The 23,587-nt window shown below is 39.6% G+C and overlaps 4 protein-coding genes across 10 annotated transcripts; 3 read left to right on the top strand and 1 right to left on the bottom strand.

The window, feature by feature from the left end:
- The first annotated feature begins 465 nt into the window (after positions 1–465).
- LOC135633543 (adagio-like protein 1) lies at positions 466–5,999 on the top strand. The gene is made up of 2 exons (XM_065143106.1): positions 466–1,095; positions 4,094–5,999. Exons 1-2 carry the CDS (start codon positions 776–778, stop codon positions 5,697–5,699), a joined length of 1,926 nt encoding a protein of 641 aa, XP_064999178.1. The 5' UTR covers positions 466–775; the 3' UTR covers positions 5,700–5,999.
- A 596-nt stretch (positions 6,000–6,595) lies between these two features.
- On the top strand, positions 6,596–14,242 carry LOC135586046 (replication protein A 32 kDa subunit A-like). Of its 2 annotated transcripts, XM_065143107.1 has the most exons (13): positions 6,596–7,596; positions 7,674–7,771; positions 9,400–9,477; positions 9,571–10,597; positions 10,665–10,775; positions 10,876–10,973; positions 11,066–11,107; positions 11,214–11,291; positions 12,602–12,680; positions 12,866–12,958; positions 13,079–13,161; positions 13,885–13,953; positions 14,031–14,242. In XM_065143107.1, exons 4-13 carry the CDS (start codon positions 10,385–10,387, stop codon positions 14,113–14,115), a joined length of 951 nt encoding a protein of 316 aa, XP_064999179.1. In that variant the 5' UTR covers positions 6,596–7,596; positions 7,674–7,771; positions 9,400–9,477; positions 9,571–10,384; the 3' UTR covers positions 14,116–14,242. The 2 variants fall into 2 exon arrangements, with proteins under 2 accessions (XP_064999179.1, XP_064999180.1); XM_065143108.1 differs by lacking the exons at positions 10,665–10,775; positions 10,876–10,973; positions 11,066–11,107; ... (4 more) ...; positions 13,885–13,953; positions 14,031–14,242 and having other exon boundaries at positions 6,701–7,596; positions 9,574–9,953.
- Positions 14,243–14,929: 687 nt separating this feature from the next.
- Positions 14,930–17,981, top strand: LOC103976886 (uncharacterized). Of its 2 annotated transcripts, XR_010495193.1 has the most exons (3): positions 14,930–15,549; positions 16,986–17,056; positions 17,214–17,981. XR_010495193.1 is itself a non-coding variant. In XM_065144037.1 (2 exons), exon 1 carries the CDS (start codon positions 14,970–14,972, stop codon positions 15,525–15,527), a length of 558 nt encoding a protein of 185 aa, XP_065000109.1. In that variant the 5' UTR covers positions 14,930–14,969; the 3' UTR covers positions 15,528–15,549; positions 16,986–17,981. The 2 variants fall into 2 exon arrangements, 1 of the variants encoding a protein (XP_065000109.1); XM_065144037.1 differs by having other exon boundaries at positions 16,986–17,981.
- A 286-nt stretch (positions 17,982–18,267) lies between these two features.
- LOC135633971 (VIN3-like protein 2) lies at positions 18,268–22,134 on the bottom strand. 5 transcript variants are annotated; one of them, XM_065144035.1, is made up of 5 exons: positions 21,898–22,134; positions 21,116–21,454; positions 20,301–20,985; positions 19,692–19,999; positions 18,268–19,598 (listed from the first exon to the last, which is right to left on the bottom strand). In XM_065144035.1, exons 3-5 carry the CDS (start codon positions 20,792–20,794, stop codon positions 18,415–18,417), a joined length of 1,986 nt encoding a protein of 661 aa, XP_065000107.1. In that variant the 5' UTR covers positions 20,795–20,985; positions 21,116–21,454; positions 21,898–22,134; the 3' UTR covers positions 18,268–18,414. The 5 variants fall into 5 exon arrangements, with proteins under 5 accessions (XP_065000107.1, XP_065000103.1, XP_065000104.1 ...); XM_065144031.1 differs by having other exon boundaries at positions 21,340–21,454; XM_065144032.1 differs by having other exon boundaries at positions 18,268–19,595; positions 21,340–21,454.
- Positions 22,135–23,587: the final 1,453 nt, after the last annotated feature.

Below are 23,587 nucleotides of genomic sequence, written 5' to 3'. Positions count from 1 at the left end.
TTAATTCAGATAAATACGAAATGAATTTATATATTATATTTAAAAAAAATATAAATATTATTTTAGACATGAGTAAACTATAAGGATTTATGAGATGTATGACAAAAATTACAAGGCTAAAATGGATATTAATATATTTTTTATTTCTTAAAAGGTTAAAATTATAAATCACATTCAAATCTTTTATGAGGGTGAATATAATAATAAGCCTTTTTAGGTATTTAAATTTTTTTTTTTTTGGGCCTGTAGAGGACTCTGTTACTTCGAAAAGCACACACGTGCCATGTATGTCGGATTCGGACATCCGGAGCGGATCCAGGAATTATCGGATTCGGGTGCGGGGATTCTTTTGTCATAAAGGGTTCACTTTTCGGCACAGCTGCGAATGCCGATAAGGGCTTTCCTTTTTGGTCGAGTCATCTTACCGACACGAACGCGAACACGTCCCCCCGGTTCGGCCTTTTCCGGCATCGGTGCGGGACACGACTCTCGTCGAGACATTCATGTCAGCCGTCGATCTGTCCCAGCAGCAAATCTGAACCGTCAATCATCGCACAATGGATCACTACGAGCTCGTGGAACATTTCTCCACCACCACCACCCAGCCCTCTTGGGTTTTAGATCGACGATCTGCGGCCATCCCTCACCCGCCCTTGTTCTCGCTAGCCTCGATCGATCTGAGACCTGTTTCGATAGCTCGGGGAATCACCAAAACCCTCGACGAGAGAAGGGGATTGCGAGGTAGGGACGTCTCCTTTCGACGGAACATGGGGTGATGAGGCTTCCGGGTCGGCGTCGGCGGATGGAGTGGGACGGCGAACAAGGGAGGCCGAGCGGCGGCGGCGAGGGGGAGGAGGAGGAAGCAGAGGCGGAGGCGAAGGAGGAGGAGGGGGAGGTGGAGAAGGAAGGGGGTTTCCTGGTGAACGATGGCAGCTCGGTCTTCTCTTTCGCCGTGGAGAGTATGCTCCAGTCGGCAGCGGCGTGCGGGCTGGTGGTGACCGACGCGCTCGAGCTCGACCATCCCATCATCTACGTCAATCGCGGGTTCGAGGAGGCCACAGGGTATCGCGCCGAGGAGGTGCTCGGAAGGAACTGGTAAGAGCCCCATGTCATTTCTTTTTCGTAAAAGGAAAACTATGCTCTTTAGATCCTTCAATTTTTGCTTTCTTTGAGCCTTGTTGGTGATTACTGTTCTGTATGACGATCAATTGATGAGAGGAGCATATGTAGTTGCTAATTTTTAGTCTGTTTCTGCTTTTACGTTAGTAGTTGAAATTTCTGCACTTTGATTTTGATTTGCCCTACCATGGTTATGACGAACGCAAGCTTGTGTTGTCGGATGGAGCTTGCAGGATAAGGAATGAAGAAAATTAGCTGCTTGATGATTGCTAGCCTAGGTTTCATGAATGATGAAGTTTCTGAATTTGATATCCTTAGTTAGGCCAAAAGTCGAAGTTACTGAATGAACCACACTATCAATCACCGATCGCGAAACATTTTATGGCCTCGCAGCATCCAAATAAAGATGTGGTTTTATCTGTAGTCTCTCGTACTGAACGACGGAGGAAGAATTAAATGACACCAGGATGATCCTTTGCCTTGGATCATTAGTGTAATGAATGATGGAACTTGGAACTTGTAAGTTTAAGAAACATCGTCTCACTATTGCACCGATTGTTAAATAATATCCAAAATCAAGTTGGAGTCTACGTTCTATTGGGGACCTGGAACCGGAGTTAAAGATTGCATGTGTTAACTTGTCTAGATGGCCCTATATCTATCTTGGGATAATTGCTGCAGTCTAAACTTTTGTTAGCTGGTTGTGACTTTTCCATACTTCTTGCTCCAAAGTTGGATGCAGAATAGTGTGCCACTTGCAGTTATTTTATCCTCCAAAATACTTGGATCAGAAAAGAAACTCTGATTATAACTACACCTTTAAAAGTACAAATCGGTAGAAGAACATAAATTTGAAGGATGAAGAGGTTGTGATATTATAGTGACATTCATTGCAGCACTTTTTGCAGCTGAAGACCACTTGACATAATTGACTCGTTCTTGTGTTTAATATAGGGTATAGGTTTTGATCACTTTTGTTGAAGCATATGCTTTAGTATTCCACTGGTGGAACTAAGGATGATTGTTACTATCATTTGACTGTGGATGAATGCCTTTTAAGAGTCCTAAAGATTTATGGGAAAATATGATAATATGGATTGTAAGAAAATGCGGCATAACTTATTTTGCATAGTACTTAAGTTCCCTTCCTCGTAAACTTCTTTATTGGCCTTAGGATTATGATATGCTATTCTTTAGTTTGTTTGGCTTATAATGTCTAATAGGATCTATGTCAATTGGAAAATTTCCATTCTTGCATTTCTCTTTCATCCTTTATCTTGCACGCCAAAATGGTATAATCTATACTCCTCTCTTGTCTTTTTTATTATTCTTTCATTTTTAACTTCGAGTCCTTATTTCGTTCCAAGGTAAGTTGTGGGCATGGCTTGGAGGGAGGGATGGGATGAAGGTATGAGGGTGGAGCCATTGGGAGGGATTGGTAGTCAAGTAGCGAGTGCTTATGACCAGACACAAAACATTTGAGGCGTGTAAACGGTGATGGGAGGGTAGCTCATGTAGGCCAGATACTTTTTCTTATAAACTCTCCCCATTTCTTCTCAGCTTCTTCAGGGTGAATTATGACAGACTCTCACAGGCTTGGCCTTGAAAGCAACAACTTCTAGCGATTATACAGGAGTTTCTTTGGTCATTTCTTACAGAGCACTTCTTGAAAATTTTCTCTTTTTTTTGGGACAAATTTCTCTCTTTCCTTCATCCATCATGGCAGAATTTTTATTTTTCTGGCTTGCAACTTGTTAACGATATAAATTATACATTACATGTTTGTGCTTTGAGAAAGTTACAAAATAGTAAAGTGTAATAGATGGTTCCTGAGAGTTTTATGTTCAAGTCTTCAAGTTTGTTGCTGAATTATGAAATGATTCTGGAGAATGTCAATGCTTCTGTAGATATGAATAAGATTATGGTAGTCACAACATATCGAATGTCACAACCCCAGTCCGTAACAACATGGGCCAAGTTCCCATAGAGGAGTACTTGAAATGTGCAACCTATGCCCATCTGCGCTATCGTGGGGTATCAGATTGTATTATCTAAGTACAATCAGCATGTGTTATATGAGATCAGATTCTGGTGTGTCTCTACAAGTTCCATCATAATGGTAGCTATCTAGAGGAATATGCAGGTCTTGTCTTTCTTGTGAATTCCTTTGTTTTCTTGTCTGCATCAGATTCAATGTGCTTCAGATGATTGTTACGATAATAATTTTGGCATCATGGCTGGTCATGGCCAGAAGCATGTCTGTGCTTCTTTTCTAACATTTCTGATCTTTTTGGTCATTTTGTCCTATTACATATCTTCGTTGTAATTGCCTGGATGCCAAACAATGGAATAGTTCTAGATTTCTGTTTCTGGTAGGTTCCTGCTGGAATGTTTTGTGGGAAGCACACTCACACTGTATCGCTCTTATATGTCATCAAAATTTAGTTCTTGTTATTTTTCTGTCAATATAAATTATAGTCAACTTCCCTTCCACTTTTCACTTTATTAATCACATTTCATGTTGGTTCTTTACCAGGTACATATATATATATATATATATATGTATATATGTATATATGTATATATGTATATATGTATATATGTATATATGTATATATGTATATATGTATATATGTATATATGTATATATGTATATATGTATATGTATATGTATATGTATATATGTATATGTATATGTATATGTATATATGTATATGTATATATGTATATACATATACATATACATATACATATACATATACATATACATATACATATACATATACATATGTATATACATATACATATGTATATACATATATATATGTATGTCTATATGTATTTCTTTTTAGATTGAAGACATTCTTTTCAAAATTAATTGATCTTTTTTAGGGAACATGCACATTGACAGTATATCTGACTGCCTGCATATATTAGCATAAACTCAAAGTATTGTTTCAATGTATTCTTCCAGCCGATTCTTGCAATGCAGAGGACCATTTGCTCAAAGGAGGCATCCTTTAGTAGATGCTGCAGTGGTTGCTGAAATACGAAGATGTCTTGAGGAGGGCATTGAGTTCCAAGGTGATCTGTTGAACTTTAGGAAGGATGGTTCCCCATTGATGAACAGATTACAGCTAACACCGATCTATGGTGATGATGAGACAATAACCCATTATATGTGCGTTCAGTTCTTCACTGACACAGATGTTGATCTGGGATCTCTTCCTAGCCCTATGACAAAGGCAGTTGTGAAACCTTCTGATCGTTTTCCCACCAACCCCTTGAGCAGACCTATCTCGACAGGGCATGGACACATCTGTCGTGAATTTTGCAGCTTATTACAAATGGGTGATGAGGTATTATGTCAGAAGATTCTGTCAAGGTTGTCACCAAGAGATATTGCATCTGTTGGTTCTGTCTGCACGAAGCTCTATGAGTTAACAAAGAACGAGGATCTCTGGAGAATGGTATGTCAGAATGCATGGGGCAGCGAAACTACTCTTGCACTGGAGACTATACCTGAAGCCAGAAGACTTGGATGGGGAAGACTTGCAAGGGAATTGACCACCCTTGAAGCAGTTTCATGGAGGAAATTGACAGTTGGAGGTGCTGTGGAGCCATCCCGTTGCAATTTCAGTGCTTGTGCTGTTGGGAACCGAGTTGTTCTTTTTGGTGGGGAAGGTGTTAATATGCAGCCGATGAATGATACCTTTGTATTGGATCTAAATGTCAGTAATCCAGAGTGGAGACATGTCAATGTGACGTCTGCCCCTCCTGGTCGGTGGGGCCATACGTTGTCATGCTTAAATGGATCTTGGCTGGTTGTATTTGGTGGTTGCGGCAGGCAGGGCTTGCTGAATGATGTCTTCATATTGGATCTGGATGCCCAACATCCAGCGTGGCGTGAGATCTCTGGCATCGCACCACCTGTGCCCAGGTCCTGGCACAGCTCTTGCACCCTCGACGGCACAAAGTTGGTTGTTTCAGGAGGCTGTGCTGATTCTGGTATACTTCTTAGTGACACATACCTATTGGATGTCACCATGGAGAAACCTGTATGGAGAGAGATACCGGCATCATGGACACCTCCTTCTAGGTTGGGTCACTCGCTATCAGTGTATGATGGCAGGAAAATACTGATGTTTGGTGGTCTGGCCAAGAGTGGGCCTCTCAGGTTGCGGTCAAGTGATGTGTTCACCATGGATCTCAGCGAAGATGAACCATGCTGGAGGTCCATTACTGGTAGTGGAATGCCAGGTGCCGGAAATCCTGCTGGAATTGGTCCGCCACCACGCCTTGATCACGTAGCTGTCAGCCTTCCTGGCAGTCGAATCCTAATATTCGGTGGATCTGTTGCAGGCCTTCACTCAGCTTCACAACTTTATCTCTTGGATCCAACTGAAGAGACACCTACATGGAGAATACTCAATGTACCCAGTCGACCACCTCAATTTGCTTGGGGACACAGTACTTGTGTTGTTGGAGGAACAAGAGCGATAGTACTCGGTGGCCAAACCGGAGAAGAATGGATGCTGAGCGAGTTGCACGAACTGTCTCTCTTCAGCTCCACCATTTAATAAGAGATCTTCTGTAAGTCATTTTGAAGGTCTACTAGAATAGCTTATGCATTACATTCACTAGATGAAAACAAATATCATGTCCTGCTCACAAGAAATTATGCATCTTCATGAAACAAATTATAGTCCTGAATTAGTTTCCCTTTTAGTCCGGACATAAGACATTACTGTCAGATATCGTGTAGAAATTATGAACATCTTTATAGTTCTCTAACTACTACTTGCTGTAATTTTTATTTTATTTCTCGTACCTCTACTATTCTATTGCTAAACTTAAAGCGGTTTGCCCGTGCACATTCAGTACTGTCCTCCATGTCCTGTCCATTGGCTGAGTTCCATTTCTTGATGTTTATATATTGTTGTTTACGGTGTCATTTTAAGTAATCACTTCTTTGAATCACAAATCTATTTGTTTCATATGCATGCTGAATCGGTTCTTAATGTTTGTGTGCTATCATTTTTATCGTTTCCCTATACTATACTCTCTGTGACAAAATTGATGCCTTGGTGACTATTTTCGCTTGTTATTTTCTCTGTTCTTTGTTGCATTTGCTTGGCAACCATCACATGAGTGAATGTGAAATGATGGGGTCCATCACATGGCCTTTGGCCACATTTTCTAGGTGTATCTTTTTGGTCTGCCAGTCGTCGGGTCGCGTGTCGACCGCTCATTCTCTTCCGCTGGGCCCAACCCGAGCTTTCCACCACACTGGAAGTCTCACGCATGCCTCTGTATATTAGTAGTCTTACGTTAACATGACTCATCCGATCTACCCACTGGTAAACCATTTGCATGTTTGATCTTTGTTTCCTTGCAAGTCTATATATATATATATATATATATATATATATATATATATATATTCTATGCTTGTTCTTTGGCCAAACCATCATGCGACTGATCCATAGATCAATAATCACCTTGATTGATTCAATCCTGCTGGAGGAATAATACTTTTTATCCCTCTCTTTTGAAACCTTTGGACAAGTTTAATTTTATCATGAATTTGATTTGTAAACAGAAATTAACGATGCACTTCATTTGGTTTTGGAAGTCATTCAATTGTTGTGTTCAGATACATTCGCCATTTTGATTCGAGTTCATCAACAGATGGGGAACCCTCGTTGCGAAGGGGTTTTCCTGCCTCGCCCGGGGCAGCAGATGCTGAGTTTGCTCTCACAAGGTGCAGCGGGTCCTACACGGATGTTGGTGTCTAATACCTTGGCGATTGGTTAGAGAAGATGTTCCGTGCGTTAGATGAGACAGGCGATCCGCACCCTTGGATTTCCAGACCACACCCCACGGTGAAACGCATACCGCAAATCCTTCCATCAGCGGACATTTTCGTTATTTCTGCCAACCCAAGCCCTATCTTCGGTCCCACAGCCAGAGCGAGCGACCGAGCGAGCGAGCGAGAGAACGTAGGTGAAAAGGTCACGCTTTTTGCCTCTCTACCCTTCGCCAATTGCGGCTACAGCTTACCCACGAGCCTCCTCTTCCCCTCTCTTCTCCCACACCGGTCCCACAACGCGACACCCTCGCTTCCACCGTGCCTTCGATCGCTACCTGCTGGTCTTTTCAGCGTCGTCATGGCCGCACCGCGGACACCGCCGCCGCCGCCGCTGATCGGGAAGGCCGGGTGCTACACCATCTTCATTACCCCGCCTACGACTCGGACGCCATCCGAGCTCCCAAGATCCCCCATTGCGAGCCCTGCCCCGAGCCTTCGCGCCAACAATCCTGACAAGGATGCTCCTTTGCCGGCTAAGGCTCCTTCTCCGCTGCTGCCGCCGCCACCGGTTCAGGTCCCACCTCTGCGGTTTGAGAAGCCAGTCTCCACGTCATCTGGGTCCGTGTTCGGGTTCTTCTGGGACGCCGTCGCCGAAGTACAAGATGGTATCTTGTTGAACTATTTAACTTCGGTGGTATAATAGGTTCTTTCATTCCCATAATTTTTTGGTTTTGGCTCACAGCGCATTCAAAGTTGGACGATTTCTTGGCGGATTGGTTTGGGTTAAACCATTCCAAGTACCAGTGGGCGTTGAATGAATACCACGAGCACAATGAGAAGGTTATTGCTCTTTTGTCTCTTGCCTCTTGCCTTGTAATGCTCTTTTAGTTGTTGTGGATGTGGATATGCTATTAAACTAATTAATATTTGTCATTATTTTGCTTTGTGTATGCTGATTTTTAATTTGTTATTCTCTTCAGTGGTTATAATTTTATTCCTTGGACTTGTTTCCTAGAGCAATTACTCGATTTATTTTCAATCTAGAAATCTTTTTTGAGTTATACAAACAGATGTTTGCAACTTGCTCTGATTGTTCACGTATATGGTCAAATGCCTTGGCTATGATAATTTGTATCTCATGCTATCAATAGTTCTTGCTCGAGGTACATCATGTGGTTTTTTTATTTGTTCTTTCCCCTTTTTCATTTGAGGATTTGACAAAAAAAACCATTCATAATTGTGACAACATCTTCAATGTATTCAAGCTTGGTAAATGAAGTGCAAATTCATAAATCTGGAGATCTTATATATTTTCCACACACCAGTGATCAGCAAGGGTTGATGAGCTGATAATATGCTGATAAGAAAAACATCTCATGCTGTTATCTATATATGTGAATGCAATTACTGTGTCTTTGTACTGTCTGATGTGTGTTTTGCCTGGAGATATGCCAAGTTGTTTTTGTTTGTAATTTACAGAAATTTTAGAGGTGGGACAAATATGGCCATGCATCTTGAGGTAAATAAAGCAGTTCTAAAATAGTCAAGCATCTCAATTTGTGAATGTGCTTGGGAAAGTTCAAAAAATGAAAAGACATGTATATATCTATCTATATACACATCCATGTATACATTCGCATATGTATATATAATCTATGATTGGTTTATTAGCAGTTGGAGTAGGGAAGTTTGATTTCCTCCCAATATGTTCATGTAAAAGTTTACAAGTACGGAGGTTTCTAGCCTGCATGGAGAGGTCAGTATTGGATGGACTTCCAGTTAAATTTGAATGAGCAAAGATTTCATAAACATCTCAGAAATTTTATTGATTTTGTCCATCTTGATGCATGAAATGTCAGATAAAAGCAATATGGAAATGTTGGCATATTATGTTTTTTATGACAAAAGTAGTGCATTTGCGGACTTGATCTAATTGTATTCTAACACTTGATGTTCTTTTGACCCAAGTTCTTGGTTTCCCATGCATGTTTATGGGAAGGTCTCTGAGTCAACTGAGGTGTCTGCATTTGCAATATTCATTTGGTTCCATTTACTTAGAATCATTAACTATATTCCTGTGATGAGTATTCATGATTTCTTGTGCTTTATGTATGTAATTAAAACATGTTTTTTCAGCTTTTAATAAAGTGCAGAGTGATAAGTTTGAGAATTTTGAGGTACCTAGGCAAGAGGGCACAGGCAGCACATAATGCTTGCCTTTTCTTTTACCACAAAGTTTCCTTCCCAAATGTATCTTGCATGATCTTTGAGGACCAATGGATGTTATTGTCCGATCCTCAACTTTGTAATTTGGGTTTAGATGTACTTGTAACATATATCATCCCTCTGTATGATGAATGATTTAATCTGATATTAGATGTACGAAACAAGACAAATCCTATATGAATCTGCACAGCTTGATGGCTCAAGGATTTGAGTCTGAGTTTCCAAATTTCTTCTGGTTGCAGGATAAGGAAAGTAGTAAAGTCAATAAACCAAAAGAGCTCGTCCATAGAGGACATTCTGTCTAATAACTTACCAGTGAGGTAAATTATTATCTCAGTGAAGTAAATTATTGTCTCCATTTCTTCCTTTCATTTGCTTATTTCTGAAACTGTTATTGTGTTTTTGTCATGCAGCAGCAAACTTTTTCAACACTGGTGTGTGGATTATAGAGTTAAAAACATGTCTGATGAATGCAGTTTATGATAGTGTATCAATGCTTCGAAGCAGTCAATGCATTACTGACAAATTGGTCCTTTGGGCAGTGGTCAGTCCATTTTAGGGGGATAGAATATACAATAAATAAGTTCCTCTGCAAATGTTTTCCATTGTTTGCATGTTGATATTTGCTCCTTTGGGTATCAGTGATGTGAACTGTCTTTGAACATTTATCAACTCATCTCTCCAAAAGCAATCAAAATAGTCACAGTTTGCTTTTTGTATGACATAAACAGCTCTTCCCTGTAATATGAATATCCTATTTACTTAATATTTTCTTAAATACTTTGATTCCCTATTATATTATGCATTTTTACAGAGTTCGAGTGCTACTATGGATCATTGCTAAGATAGTGACAAGAAAAATGCATTGCTACTTGGCCTTTAGCTGCCATCAATCATGGTTGCAGTTTTTCATTGTGTCATGGTTGTAAGTAATTAATGATATGAAGTCTGTGTGTTTAATATCCTTAAACATCAAGTATACAAACTGTTGGTCTTTGTTTGTGTTGCATCATTAGTGTCTCAACTCAGTGGAGGTTTTGGAATGCCTACTTAACCCTGTTTGATTGGGTTTATTGGTCCCTTTTTGCACTGGTTGGTGATGTTATATATTTAGTTCTTAATTTTTAGTGTATATATATATATATATATATATATACATGTAGAGGGGTATATAAGTAATTTGCACTCCTATATATAAAATAAATACTCCACTTCTCCCGCCATCCGATGCTTACGCATTTTAGGAGTCGATCGTTTCTCGTCGTTCCTCTTCCTTACAACCTGCGTTTAGGCGCAGCTTTTCCGTTGAATCTCTTCATAGAAATAGCGGCAATGATACAGAGGCAGATCCATGGAGCTCCGCCTCGCCTCTTCACCGGAACCGCTTTCATGCCCACTCCGGGCACCCAGATCGCCGCCGACCCCTTATCCCCCGCCAAGGTACCTCACGGATCCTCCCTTTCTCGATCTATGGCATTAACACTCCCATCGCCGCTGCTCGTCGCAGAATCGTGGGTCTCAAGGAGTGCTCCCGCTGACGGCGAAGCAGATTGCCGCTGCCTACCACTCCGGCGTCGACAAATCCGCGCTCTCCATTGATGGAATTGATGTCACTAATGTGATCCGATCCTTGATCTTTCTCAATCAAACCCTACCTCTTAAAACCCCTTATCCGGAGCTAACAGTGAATCGACTGGGGTTTGATTGGGCGACTGTAGGTTCGGCTTTTGGGATTGGTGATGAATAAGGTGGAGAGGGTCACTGATGTCACCTTCACACTTGATGATGGAACCGGTCGGATTGACATCAATAGATGGTGATCATTTTCTCATGTAATTTTTGTTTAATTTATTTTTCATAAACTGAACAATGATGTTGGTACGTACTTCTTGCTGACCGATTCTATAGGATTAATGAAGCCCCTGATGCGAATGAAGTGACAGCTATCCAGTAGGTGCTGCGTAATGGTTCTTTTTCCAATTAAGAATATTTTAATGTCTTAGTCTTTCTAATAAGAGCCTTACTTTATGTTGGTATACTCTTTTTGATGCTAAAGAAACGGGATTTATGTAAAAGTTCATGGTCATTTGAAAGGATTCCACAGCAAAAGGCATGCATCTGCATTTTCGGTTCGGTAAGACACCTGAATCTTCTTGTATGCTGTGACGTTTATGTGCTGTTCTAATCTTCGTATTTTACTTTGGTTTAACCATTATCTTTTTGTTGAATGCTATAATTTAGCTACATTCCTTTGGTGTATATTAAGTCTTAACTATATTCCCTAGACTCCATGTAGCTTCTGCTTGCTGAATAATTGTTGCTTACAAACATGCTACAAAAACCATAAGCGCTATCAGGGCTTGCTATTTGTTTTGCTTCCTAGTGGTCTATCCCTGTCAATACAAGGATCTTGTGTTATATGTGTGGTATAGAATAAATGAACTGCCTAGGGAGTATGTATAGTTGTTCTTATGATCCTTGTCTGTTCTCACCTTTATTTCTCAAATCTGTCTGTTATAACAAGGTAAACCTATGTTACGTAATACTCAGAAGGATGAAAGACTAATTCACTACATATACCTTGAATGATCCAGAGACTAGGAAATTCACATAACTACTAAATGGTAATAAGTTAGATAATGGGTTTTACAGTGATCATTCCTTTTCTGGAAGGCTTTGTGTTGTGCTCCATGATTCTAGAATTTGATGAGACAACAATGTTGATGTTGTGTAAGAATAGATGTACTTGTAATCAACCAATTGACAACAAAGTCTTTAGTATGATAATATGTAGAGGCCCTGTAATCTTAGTATTCTGTTTTTTAAGTTGATTAAACATTGGCCATGATTAATGTTTGACGTGACTTAATTTGATAAACCTACAGTTATCACATCCATCTTCAGTTTGGCAGTCTCGAGTAAAGAGAATCTTTCATTAGTGCCATTTCAAACTTTGAGGCTTGTAGACCATCAAAAATTCAATGCACACAGTCCCAAGGATATTGATAATTTTGATTTGCCTACTTTGATTGAGTGATGGCATCTTCCCTTGGTTTGTGGAAATCTGTATCAGAATTGTCTATATGTAGCCGAACAACTATGATAAAAAGCTGGAATTTTAGATTCTTCAATCATGATCAGCCTCTTCCTTTCCTTTTTTTTTTCCCCATTAGGATACTTATTTAGCACTATCTGCTTGCTTGCTTAGTTTGGTTGAAATGTAGGGTAAAGAAACCAGGTAGATTATACTGTATTTAGGTTCTTCTTGACGGTTTGTTATTTGAAGAGTTCAACTAGTGGATATTCCTATATTAGTGAGGAAATCATGAATTGCATACTGCAGTTCAAAGAAAAAAAAACCTTATTTACAGAACCATGCAATTTCAATCTGTTGCATCATTTTGTTGGGAGAAATTACACCCTCGGTATACCTTTTCTTTTCAGGCCTGTGAATGACTTCAATGAGGTTGTGCTCCACTTCATCGAATGCATATTTGTACATATGGATGTCAAGAAAATAATGGTACTTGCGAAACACATTTGAAATTGTGATAATGCCTTCGTGCTAACATATCCACCATGTAGCTTACAGAAAATAGTGATATGCAATATATCCTATCTTTTGTGGTGATGCCTGTGTGTCTAGACATTAACCGTTCAAATGGTTGAAAAGCTTGAATCAATGTCCTTTTCTTTTCATTTGAACAGGGAGGAAGTTCTGCTCAGATACCAACAAATCTAACTGCGGCCTCATCTTTTCCTAATGGAGCGAAAGAATACCCAGCTCCTTTTTCCCACCAAGTGACTTGTCCTAAAACTCAATTTCTTTTCTTCTTTCTAGTATGACTGAGCTTTATTAGTTTACCAAAGATTCATGAGACACTAGCAATTTGGGTGACCATCCTTGGCTTTCCTGGTCAGTTTTCTGCTTATGTAGCCATGGATGGACCTGGGAACAACATTTGCAACATTGTTTGGGGGGTTTTCCAAGAGCCAGCAAACCTGTAAGTTATGCTACTCATCTGCGTTGTTATATATATATATATATATATATATATATATATATATATATGAACCTGCAGAAAATGAAATCTTGAAGAAGTCTATTATAAATTGTTTCTTGCTATGTTGCTTATGGTCTCTCTCTACATTAACTTCTATTCTAAAACGTCATTAAGGTGCCGAAGCAGGCAAAACTTGTTGCTTGTGCTGTGTGTAGATATTTCCTTATTATCTAGATATGGATGTATGTATATTTGTATTGCTTTATACTCGCTGGTCTCTCCATTGTGATTTGGAAGCAATTGCATTACTAGGCTCTTTCTACAAGAGAACTGTTCGTTTCACTTATTTTTTCTATTTTTTAATTAGTTATGGTTATCTGTCACCTGCTGAAAGCCAGCATATAAGCAATTACCTCCTATAGTATTATTGTTTTTCTTTTGTGCCATCTCATGGAAATTAATGCATTTGTTCTTTTGTATTTGGTTGTTTTCACTTCTGTCCTCCCTTAATTTCTTTTTGAAGTCTCTATCCAGCAACTCAATAGTCTCACTCTTCTTTGTGACAATTCGTATTCTGTATGACTACCACAGAGACATTAGACACAAATCTTGTGTAATTACCTTTAAATTCTTTTTCTTATGAACTTACTTTAGTCGATGTGCCCGTCCCTATATCCCAGACGTTGCTTTTGATTTCCTGACCTAAAGATGTTTTGTTATCAGAGGCCGTGAAAATGGTTTGCACGTTGATGAGATTGTCAGAAAATTGGGGATACCGAAGAATACGGTCATGTGAGTCTCTTATTTCATCTTAATTTCAACATTCCAAGGTAGGATCTGTGATGTTTATTTTCCATCTTCCAATGCAGCAATGCAATTAACTATCTTGTGGATGTGGGCTACATTTATTCTACAGTTGATGAATGTCATTTCAAGTCCGCATACAATGGTTGATATGCGTCAGATGTTTTTTTAACCTTGACTGAATAAAAAACAAGAAAAGGTGTAAATAGGGTCTCTTTGCAGGAACATATACATCCACTTTGTTATTCCCCTGCCAAATTTTGTTGGAAGTTGGAAGAATGTGTGATCATTTGCAAGTGTTGCAAGTGATTTAGTGACATGATTCTCAAAAGATAAATTGATTTGTTTATATATATATATATACATATATATATATATGTATATACATATATATATATATGTATATACATATATATATGTATATACATATATATATATGTATATACATATATATATATATATATATATATATATATATATATATATATATATATATATTACAGTGTTTGTCTACAGAGGTTGTCTTTGTATCAACGCTTAAGTGTTGGGCTGACGATGAGATAGGCGAAAAGAAGTCTTTTTCCTCTGTTTTCTAAGTCAGACGTGATTACATAAATATGTACCAAAAGAAAGTTTATCTATTTAATAAACTAAGTAAATGAGTATGTATGAATTATTTTATTTTACTGTCATCTTTCCCTTTTCCATATATACTTAGAAAGGCTTCTTTGGCAGGAATATTAATTATTCACTAACATGTTGATAGATATATAACCGTCATCTATTTTAATTAAATAAAATACACAACTAGTATATGTGTACTGCAATAACTCTACGCTCATGGCCGATCATTATGGGACACGGGTATAGTTTCTCCAGTATTGGATTCGCATCCGACCCGTTTCCCCGATAGTTTTTGGTGTTTGGCGCGGCTTTCCTTCGATAAAAAGAGCAGCGCTCTATTCATTTCCACAGCTCAAACTCCTTCCGGGGGTGTGAGGGAGATGTCGGAGAGGCGAAGGGAGAGGGAGAAGCTTCGGGACCGCGACCGAGAGAGGGACAGAGATCGCGACCGAGAGAGAGATCGAAACCGAGATCGAGATAGGGAACGGAATAGAGATCGAGACCACCGGAAGCGGTCGCGATCCAGGTCCCTGTCGAGGTCCCGCTCCCGTTCGGCCGAGCGCCACCGCCGCCGCCACCACCGCCGCTCACCTTCCCCAGACACCCACCGCCACAAGCGCCGTAGGGAGAGCAGCGATGACGATCGCGACCGCCGCCGCTCCTCCGCCTCGGAACACGCCGAAGGCGGCCCTAAGGAGAAGCAGGCGGGCAACGATCAAAGGGGTGGAGAGGCAGCAGCGCCGACGGACGCGGATCCCAACGAGGTGGAGATGATGAAGATGCTAGGGATCCCGCTAGGGTTTGATTCCACCAAAGGGAAGCCGGTGGCAGGCAACGACGTGAGTGGGGTGAGGGTGGTGACTAAGCGGCAACCGAGGCAGTACATGAATAGGAGGGGAGGGTTTAATCGGCCCTTGCCCCCGGAGCCGAACCGCTAAAATCTGATACCCGGCCGAAAAGGTTAGGGCTTGTGTCTTGCCCTCATTTCAGTTTTTATTTATTTACTTTGCCATTGAACTTTTGCTTCCGTTTCTAAATCCGTAACATTTTGGTTCTTCTTGCTATATAGCTACTAAATTGTGTGATTTTCCATAGAGTTAATGAAATTATTTGAGTTCTTTACTAAAAAAAAATTGCTTGAGGTATCTTAGGTTGTGAATTTAATCTTGAAATAGGATTTGCATTCGGTGTAAGGAGTTGATGTGCTTTTTCCCATCGAGCTTTTGATGTTCTGGAGCAATGACCGCTAGATAGAGCCACTACTATACATTGTGAAGACCAAGTGTGTTAATGTAGATTCATTGTGTAGAATGTCGGTGGCACAAATTGTTAGTATTGTGTAATACATATATTTACTCTGGTTATACACTTCCAAATTTTCTGGACAAGCTTTTGACACAGGAACTAGAAATACATAGTATTAGTTCAGGGATGGGCATACACTTTCTTGAGCGACATCAAGATCTATGAGTGCACTATAGTTGATTGAGAGTTCACAACATATCACAAGTAGATTTGACAACATACTAAACAAAAGGGGTTCTAGTAATGCTTTGACCAATGTCCCTTGTAAATTGCTGTCTGATTCAGATATTGATAAGTGAAATTTGGTTTCCGTGTTATTGAGGCTGTTGTGAAATATGTATCATATAAGTTTTAGTGTGAAAATAAATATTATATACGGCATATATCTATGGAGAAGAGCAGTTAACTAGTAACAGAAAATGTAGATTGTTTAATCCTTACTCTTTAGAACCAACAATTTTATAAAGTTTAACAGTGGGAAGAGGCGTCTGTTGACACTGATAGAGTAACAGTTTCAACTGAGGCTCCTAGCCCATGGGAGACTTTTTTTCATGGGTTATATAAGTGTCCCTTTCGGCAGAGAGTTGTGTTTGTTTCATCAGTTATGGTTTTCGATTGGGATTATAGCTAGTAACTAAGCTTTCTTATAAATATGAGTATTGAACCTTTAGCTTAATTCGGTTTGTCTTTTGTATGTACTGGTTATGTCTTGAGCTTGTTCAGACATGGTGGAAGCGCATGCGTAGCCTGACATTATTCCAAGACTGAAAGGAAATTTTGTATTGTGCTCTTATTTCATCCTTAACAGATGCATGCCAATCACTTAACATTAAGTGACATGTTCTTTCCTTCAAATTTTTTACAATCACTATTGGAACTTATTTATCATTATTTTCTTCGTAGTATTTGTTCTGTTGATTAAAAAAGGCATCACTAAAAGAACTTCGTTTGTTATACTTGTCTTGCTTTATCAATAAATACTTCAATTTGATCCCTTTTGCATTTTTTTGCTTTTAGCATAGGTTTCCTTACCACCTGAAAAGATGTTGTTTTTCATAAAGTTACTGATTTTCATATTTCTGTTATTTCAGATTCTGAAATCAAGCTGTTGAGTTGGGAAAAGTTGCAAGTCTTCATTTTCTGAATTTGATCCAGGGATGTGGTCAGTCATGATTGTGTGATATCATCTTCTATCCATTATATATATTATAACATTTAAGCCTTGCCTTAGTGTTATTACTTGTTGAAACATTTATAGGATGCTAGATTAAGAGTTTTGCTTTGTTTCATCTTCTGCCCTCTGCCTCTCATGACTGCAGATGTGTTCAAATCAGTCTTACCTATTGGACAAGATGCCCGCTGTTTCATATATTTTGGTGAGTCCTAAGAAATTGTTGGTGCGGCTTTATCTTTATTTTTGAATGCTGACATTTTGCTTGTTATTCCGATCCGTTGCACAAGAACCCAGCCCTAAAGAGGTAAGAAGCTGACACCCACCCATTGTCATTTACTCAGTAATCATCAGGTGCAGTGGAAATATCTGGGATTTCTGCAATTCAAGAAAATAGCACTGTTAAAGTTCCTGCCTATTTCATGACATGTTCATTGATGAAAATTTTAGTATCTTTCTTGTCTAACCTAATGCCAACTTTTAGGAAATGATGTATCGGAACTCAGCATAATATTTCTCTGACATACAGCACATCATTTTCAAACTTAACATGTATATGTCTCCGCTTGTCTTGTGCAGAACTTTTTCTTTTTCATTTTCGTGCATGGCGTAGGAAGTTTCTATATTATAGAAAATAATCCTTTTTCAGATCCTGTGTGATTGAGGGAACCATGTCAAATTCTTTTTGTTTTCAAGAAAGGAGTTTTTAGTGTTAATTTATCTGAATTGTGTTTCAATTTTGTTTGTAGATGTAATTTGGAGAACTTTCATGCCTTTGTTGCACTTTAAGAATTGTACCGATCTCATCTTCTTTTGAACTCCATTTCCACCATTTTTTTTCTGCTGTTCTTTTTTACCTGTTTGATCATCGAAGATCTCGGGTTGGCATCCCGACAAACACCTATTGGGCTCGGGGTCTCTCATTTAACAATACGAATTTAGCTAAACACAAGATCAAACCCTGAAGAAAATAGAATAGGATATCCACAATGGTTGATTAGCATAAACATATATCTAAAGAAAAAAAAAAGAAATAATCTTTTTCTGAGGTACGATGTAAACCTGTGATATGTCAACCAGCACGATGGATGTCTGCATTAAGTTTAGGGATTGGATCAACATACAGAAAAAGTTGGGACCTTTAACGAAGAGCAGTGCCATAGTGTCAATACGAACAGAAGAGCATTAAGACGACAGTAGTGTCCTCTTAATGAAGACTAGTCCTGAGTGCATATAAAGTGTGATTGTCAATGGGCAACAATATGAATGGACCTGAAACTGCTGATCCACGAATACTCATATTTGTCGAATAATTAAATTAATGCAATGATCTGCATCTAACAATTGTCTCAATGCTGAAGCTTTGTGCAGAAGCCAGTCGGTGTCGTGGGTGGCCTCTTGCTGCAGATGGCTTCCGAGAAGGTGTCCACCAACTGCCCTGCGAGGCTTGCAGGATCATCGATCAAAGTGTTGATGTAAACGCTAACAATTCTTCTCTCCTGTAGGGTTGCCCGTAAGCTGAACCAAGTTAAGAACTTCACCCTGAAGTTGGTTTCGATGTGCCCTTGGCATTCCAACCATCTGATCACCTTCACGCAGTACTCGTATGTCCCTTCCAATGACCTGTCCTTAACGTTGATGCCTTCAGTTTTCCCTGCACCTCTTTTCTCGGATGAACTCCCTGGTTCCTGATCTGCCTTCGTCGAGCCATTCTCATATATTTCAACACCAGATTTCCCTTTGCTGCACCTCTCAAGGCTTTGTGTTCCTGTTTCCACCCCGCATGGGGTGGCAGGGAGAATCACCATATCGCTGACAACAGCCCGAGTGTTAGATTCATTCTCTGATTTCTGGACGTCGGATGCCTGGTTATTCTCCAAGAAGTCAGTGGAATCTATCAGAACAGTTGAGTTTGGTTCCTCATCTAATGCAGAATCAGAGTGCCCTAGTGACTCCTCTGGCTGAAGAACTCTGGCTCCACCGATGCATCCCTTGCTCATTTGGTGGCCATGACCTGATGATTTTTCTGTCTCGAGGATCTCAGGCTTCTCACAGTCATCAAAATCAATTTTGGGCAGCTTATTCAAGTCAGCACATGCGGTAGTGTTTGCATTATATTCGTCTCCCTCTGAAGGATTAGACGATCCGCTACCGTTTGTTTTTGGGCTTTGACCGTGTGGTTTTGATGCAGTCATCTCCGATGACAAGTTGATAGAGTTCTCCAGTGCGATACCTTCAGTTTTAACTCCAACTTCCCATGTATCGAGATCCCTGGTATTGCTAAAAGCTACTACCTTAAACATATAATCTGTAGCTGGAGAAAGTTCTGCTATTTCCAACCTTTTCTCTGGATTCAATAGAGAAAATGATGGTTTGTCAGGGTATTCTGAGATGGCAGCCTTTCGGTGCCACAAATTGAAACCAGCTAGTTCTTGACCTAATGGTGTGTTATTCTCTAATTCCAAAACCACAGTAACAGATGTTGACGATATCCGTTCAAATTTGATAAAGCTTGAGAATACCGAACCGGCTTCTGCAGGCAGCAAACAATTATAAGGAAACAATGACTACAGCATCAAAAAGATACCGAAAAGGTTCAAGAAATCTGAGGCTTTGAGAAGCTTACGTTGAACTATAGCATTAGCTGATGAGGAACTAGAGTGCATCGAATCTAGTAAGTCTACTGCAAGGGCACAAAGTTTCTGGACTTCAGCGGCAACGGAAAGCCGGTTGACAATTCCACGTGCCATGTTTGATGAATCATCGATAGGCCCAACCTCAGCCTCCAGTTTGTTTCGTGCCATGTCAACCATCTCGTGCAAACTTTGGTACTTCTCTGTTGCTCCGAGAAGTTTATGACTAAGAGAAATCCGGTAACACAAAACATCGACCCGACGCGCATCCTTGGCAATCATGAGCTGCTTTTTCCAGCATCTGCAGAACCAAAAGGGAAAGGTTATAAGTGAACCACCAGAATTGTTCGATATGTGACCTACATACATATCGCTAAGCGCTATATGTTTCAGTTGTGAAGCAAAGACAGCTATTATAGGATGAAAACTGTTCGTGCAAAGACAGCTATTGTGTTCTATCAAAGGCATGCATCATCAGTATTAATCAGACACAGATTCTGAGATTTTCAGACGAAGACTGCAAAGAAACGTCGATTATGAATGACTAAATGCATGTAAAGGAAATCATTGTAAACAAGTTAGTAGTATGTCGAAGGAATTACCCGAGCAAGTCATTAGCTTTTCCACAGTTTGTACAGTAATAGCTCCCGTCCAATCTTGTACACTGCCCACTCTTCATGATACCTGCTCGTTCATGCTTAAGAGCACACTCAAGATGACAAGATAGGCCACAAGATTCAGCTCGGGGAGGAGTCTCTGAGCCACAAAACAACCAAAGGCTAGGATCCTTGTTGTCATCATACTCGCGACAGATACAACACGAGCAACGCTTACAGAACGCGTCTTCCATGTTAAGAATAGCCCTGCAGGCTGAATTCAGGCAGTGTCTTGTGTTTTCTGGAACTTGTTCGGCGTCACTTGACCGAAGGCGGTTGTTCATGATGAAGGCTAAACGCGATGGATGCTCGTTCTTTCTGTGTCTCTTAGCTGCTGGAGTTTGAGGACCAAGTGTAGATGGAACGTTAGCAAAATCCCCGTCCTTTGCAGGTTCTTCAGATCTTTTATCAGAGACAACTCTGAAAAGGAATTCGATCATTTTCTGTTTTGTTAAGCTGGTATACTTCCTCTCCTTTCCTATCTCTGTGCACAGGATCTCCAAAAGCTCATGCCGGCTCCATGTCTGCAGCTTCTCAGAGGCACTCTCAGGCCATTTTGACAATTCGCGGACGAGATCTCTCTTCTCCTCTATGCTCAACTTGCTACATTTAGATGGGTCAAGTGCAAATCCTGAAGAGCGAACTCAGATTTAGTGAAAGATCGATGCATCTAAAATATGTTGATGGCATACCATGTTTGAAGGAAACCAAAATGTAGGATGATAAAAGAAGATGATCCATCTAGTGTTCATGAAACTTACACTACTGTAGAATTCCCTGACTAACTATTGACTGCAATTTTTTTTCCTTAGTACTGTAGAACTGTAGTACAACAGGCAGAGGATCATACCACCGAAGCAGAAACCTCTGGTCAAAATGAACTTGTTGAAGAAAATTAAAGGTAATTTGAAGATAATAACAGTACAATCCTGCTCGAGTGCATGAGTGAAATAAATGCACTATTTGATGCAAGCAAATGCTCAACTTATAAAACCATTATCTATTTGATGGAAGCATGGAAATGCATGGCTTAAACTTGAAGTCTTGTGTGGAAGTGGAAGATACTCCATCTATCACAGAACCCCAAAATGTTTCAGGACCTGAAGAAAGGCAAAAAAGTAATCAGAGAAAGAACTCCTTATGAATTAAAACCACATTTTATTATTTTCCTGAAGAAAGGCAAAAAAGAGTTTATTATTTTCCTTAGGCAATTATAAGCATTCCCAATGGAGCTTTCACAAACCGCTGATCGATTTGATAGCAAACAAGCAAATGGAACTACACGAAAGGGAACAAAAGCGAACCACTCCCGACCCCATAAAAATCCAATTTTTATCTCGCCAAAGAGCCCCTTAACATCCCAATTCGATCAAAGCAGGAACCACACAAGAACGCGGAAGACCCTTGAGAGTTCCAACTTCGACGGAAACCCCGTCAAATCCGCCGTTATAACAAGCAGATCGGGAGCGCCCCGCGCAACAATCGCCAAAAAAACGCAACAAAGGAATCATAAACGGCAAGGGAAAAGGGACGAGACGGCTACCGGAGAAAGGGGGATCCATGGCGGGCGACCTCAGAGCTCCTCCGCCCTTCACATTGCCCTAAAAGCCCGAACCTTTTTCCGCCCCCGGGACGCCGCTTGCCGATCCAAATCGAGTGACAGCAGTGTTCCCATCAAAATTGCCGTCACGTTTACTCTACCCAACCAAGTGAAAGAGAGGGAGACGAATACAAAGCACGGAATCCGCACGTCGAGATTGGGACGTCGCGGGGAAGGAGGCGCAAGAGAGAGAGAGAGAGAGAAACTTATATGTCGTGCCAACTAACGCAGTGTATGATGTAATGAAGTTATTTTAGCTGACGTAGTGTGCAGGACCAATCTACGTCACCATTCTTTGTTACAGATTAGCTTATATGTCGTGGTAATTAATGATTTAATGATTTGTTTTTATGCTTATTTTTAATAAAAATATTGAATTATATATATATATATATGTTTTAATTATATATTTTTTATTTATGCGTTATATTTATCATGAAACTTAAATCCGATTACAATTATATACCAAACCTATCTATTTATCGAAGGTTATCGATTTAAAATTTATTTTATGATTTTTATATAAAAATATTAATATGATAATAATATACTATATTTATTTACTAAAAATTAAAGGTTCAGAAATAATTTTTAGACACACACTGTTATTTATCATGGCCTTCTAAATAAACTAAAATAAATAGCACATTTTTCAATCCAATTTTATAGATTTCTAATGATGCCGACATGGAACACTGGAATTACATGCTTGTCACGTTGTGTTGTTGTCATTACATGCTTGCATAACACGGCTCCATCGACGCTGCCACTCTTGGTTGGATGGATATGTTTGGAGCGAGGTCTCGATTCCCATGCAACTTAGTCCGACACGTGGTTGTCCAGTCAGCAAGTCTCTCGATCAATTATCAAGTTAAAATATCAAATATATCAAACATGTTTTATTCAAAATATTTTTTTCGATGGTATTAATTATAAAAGACCCATCAAACTATAACACACCGTTTCTCACTCCATTTCATTACTAATTTGATCCTCGAAATGATCACATCGAAAACTTTACCTAACCTTAATTTTGTCGCATGTCAGCACCAAATCGAATACCCAAAACTCTTCTCGAATTATTTATATAAATAATCAACTAACCTTTCTCTCATCTCGCTAGGGTTGGTGGAACACAGAATAAGGGTCACTGTTAAATATATGAATAATAGTGTTTGTTTATACTATTCCAACTTGACATATTTATTTCTCTCCCATTCCTACGACTTGAATACATGCTAGGAGTGTCTGGTCTCGGACTAGTTTAAGTTTGATTCCTCGAAAAATATGACATAATCCTTTGGACTTCAAAAAGGACAGACAACCCAACCCACCTGTATTATTATTACTTGGAAATTTATATTATCTGTAATATTTTGTCTATTTCCTGTGTGCACGGATGATGAGAATAAGTGAGACATCTTTCATTTCAATTTGACTTGAAATCTTTGAGAAGAATGTATTATTAACACAAGTACATAGTTGATTGTCATGAAAGAAATATTATTATTGCATGAAACTAACATCACATAAGGACATTATCTCCAACAGTAGTCCGATCGCCATCATCTTCCTATCACCGAGGATATGATCAAACCTAATCGCTACAATGATTGACATGCATGTCTTATTC

This window comes from Musa acuminata, chromosome BXJ3-3 (genome assembly GCF_036884655.1).
Source record: "Musa acuminata AAA Group cultivar baxijiao chromosome BXJ3-3, Cavendish_Baxijiao_AAA, whole genome shotgun sequence".
Classification (NCBI taxonomy): Eukaryota; Viridiplantae; Streptophyta; class Magnoliopsida; order Zingiberales; family Musaceae; genus Musa; species Musa acuminata.
The sequence above is the reverse complement of the archived record's forward strand: the minus strand, read 5'-3'. Positions and strand labels throughout refer to the sequence as shown.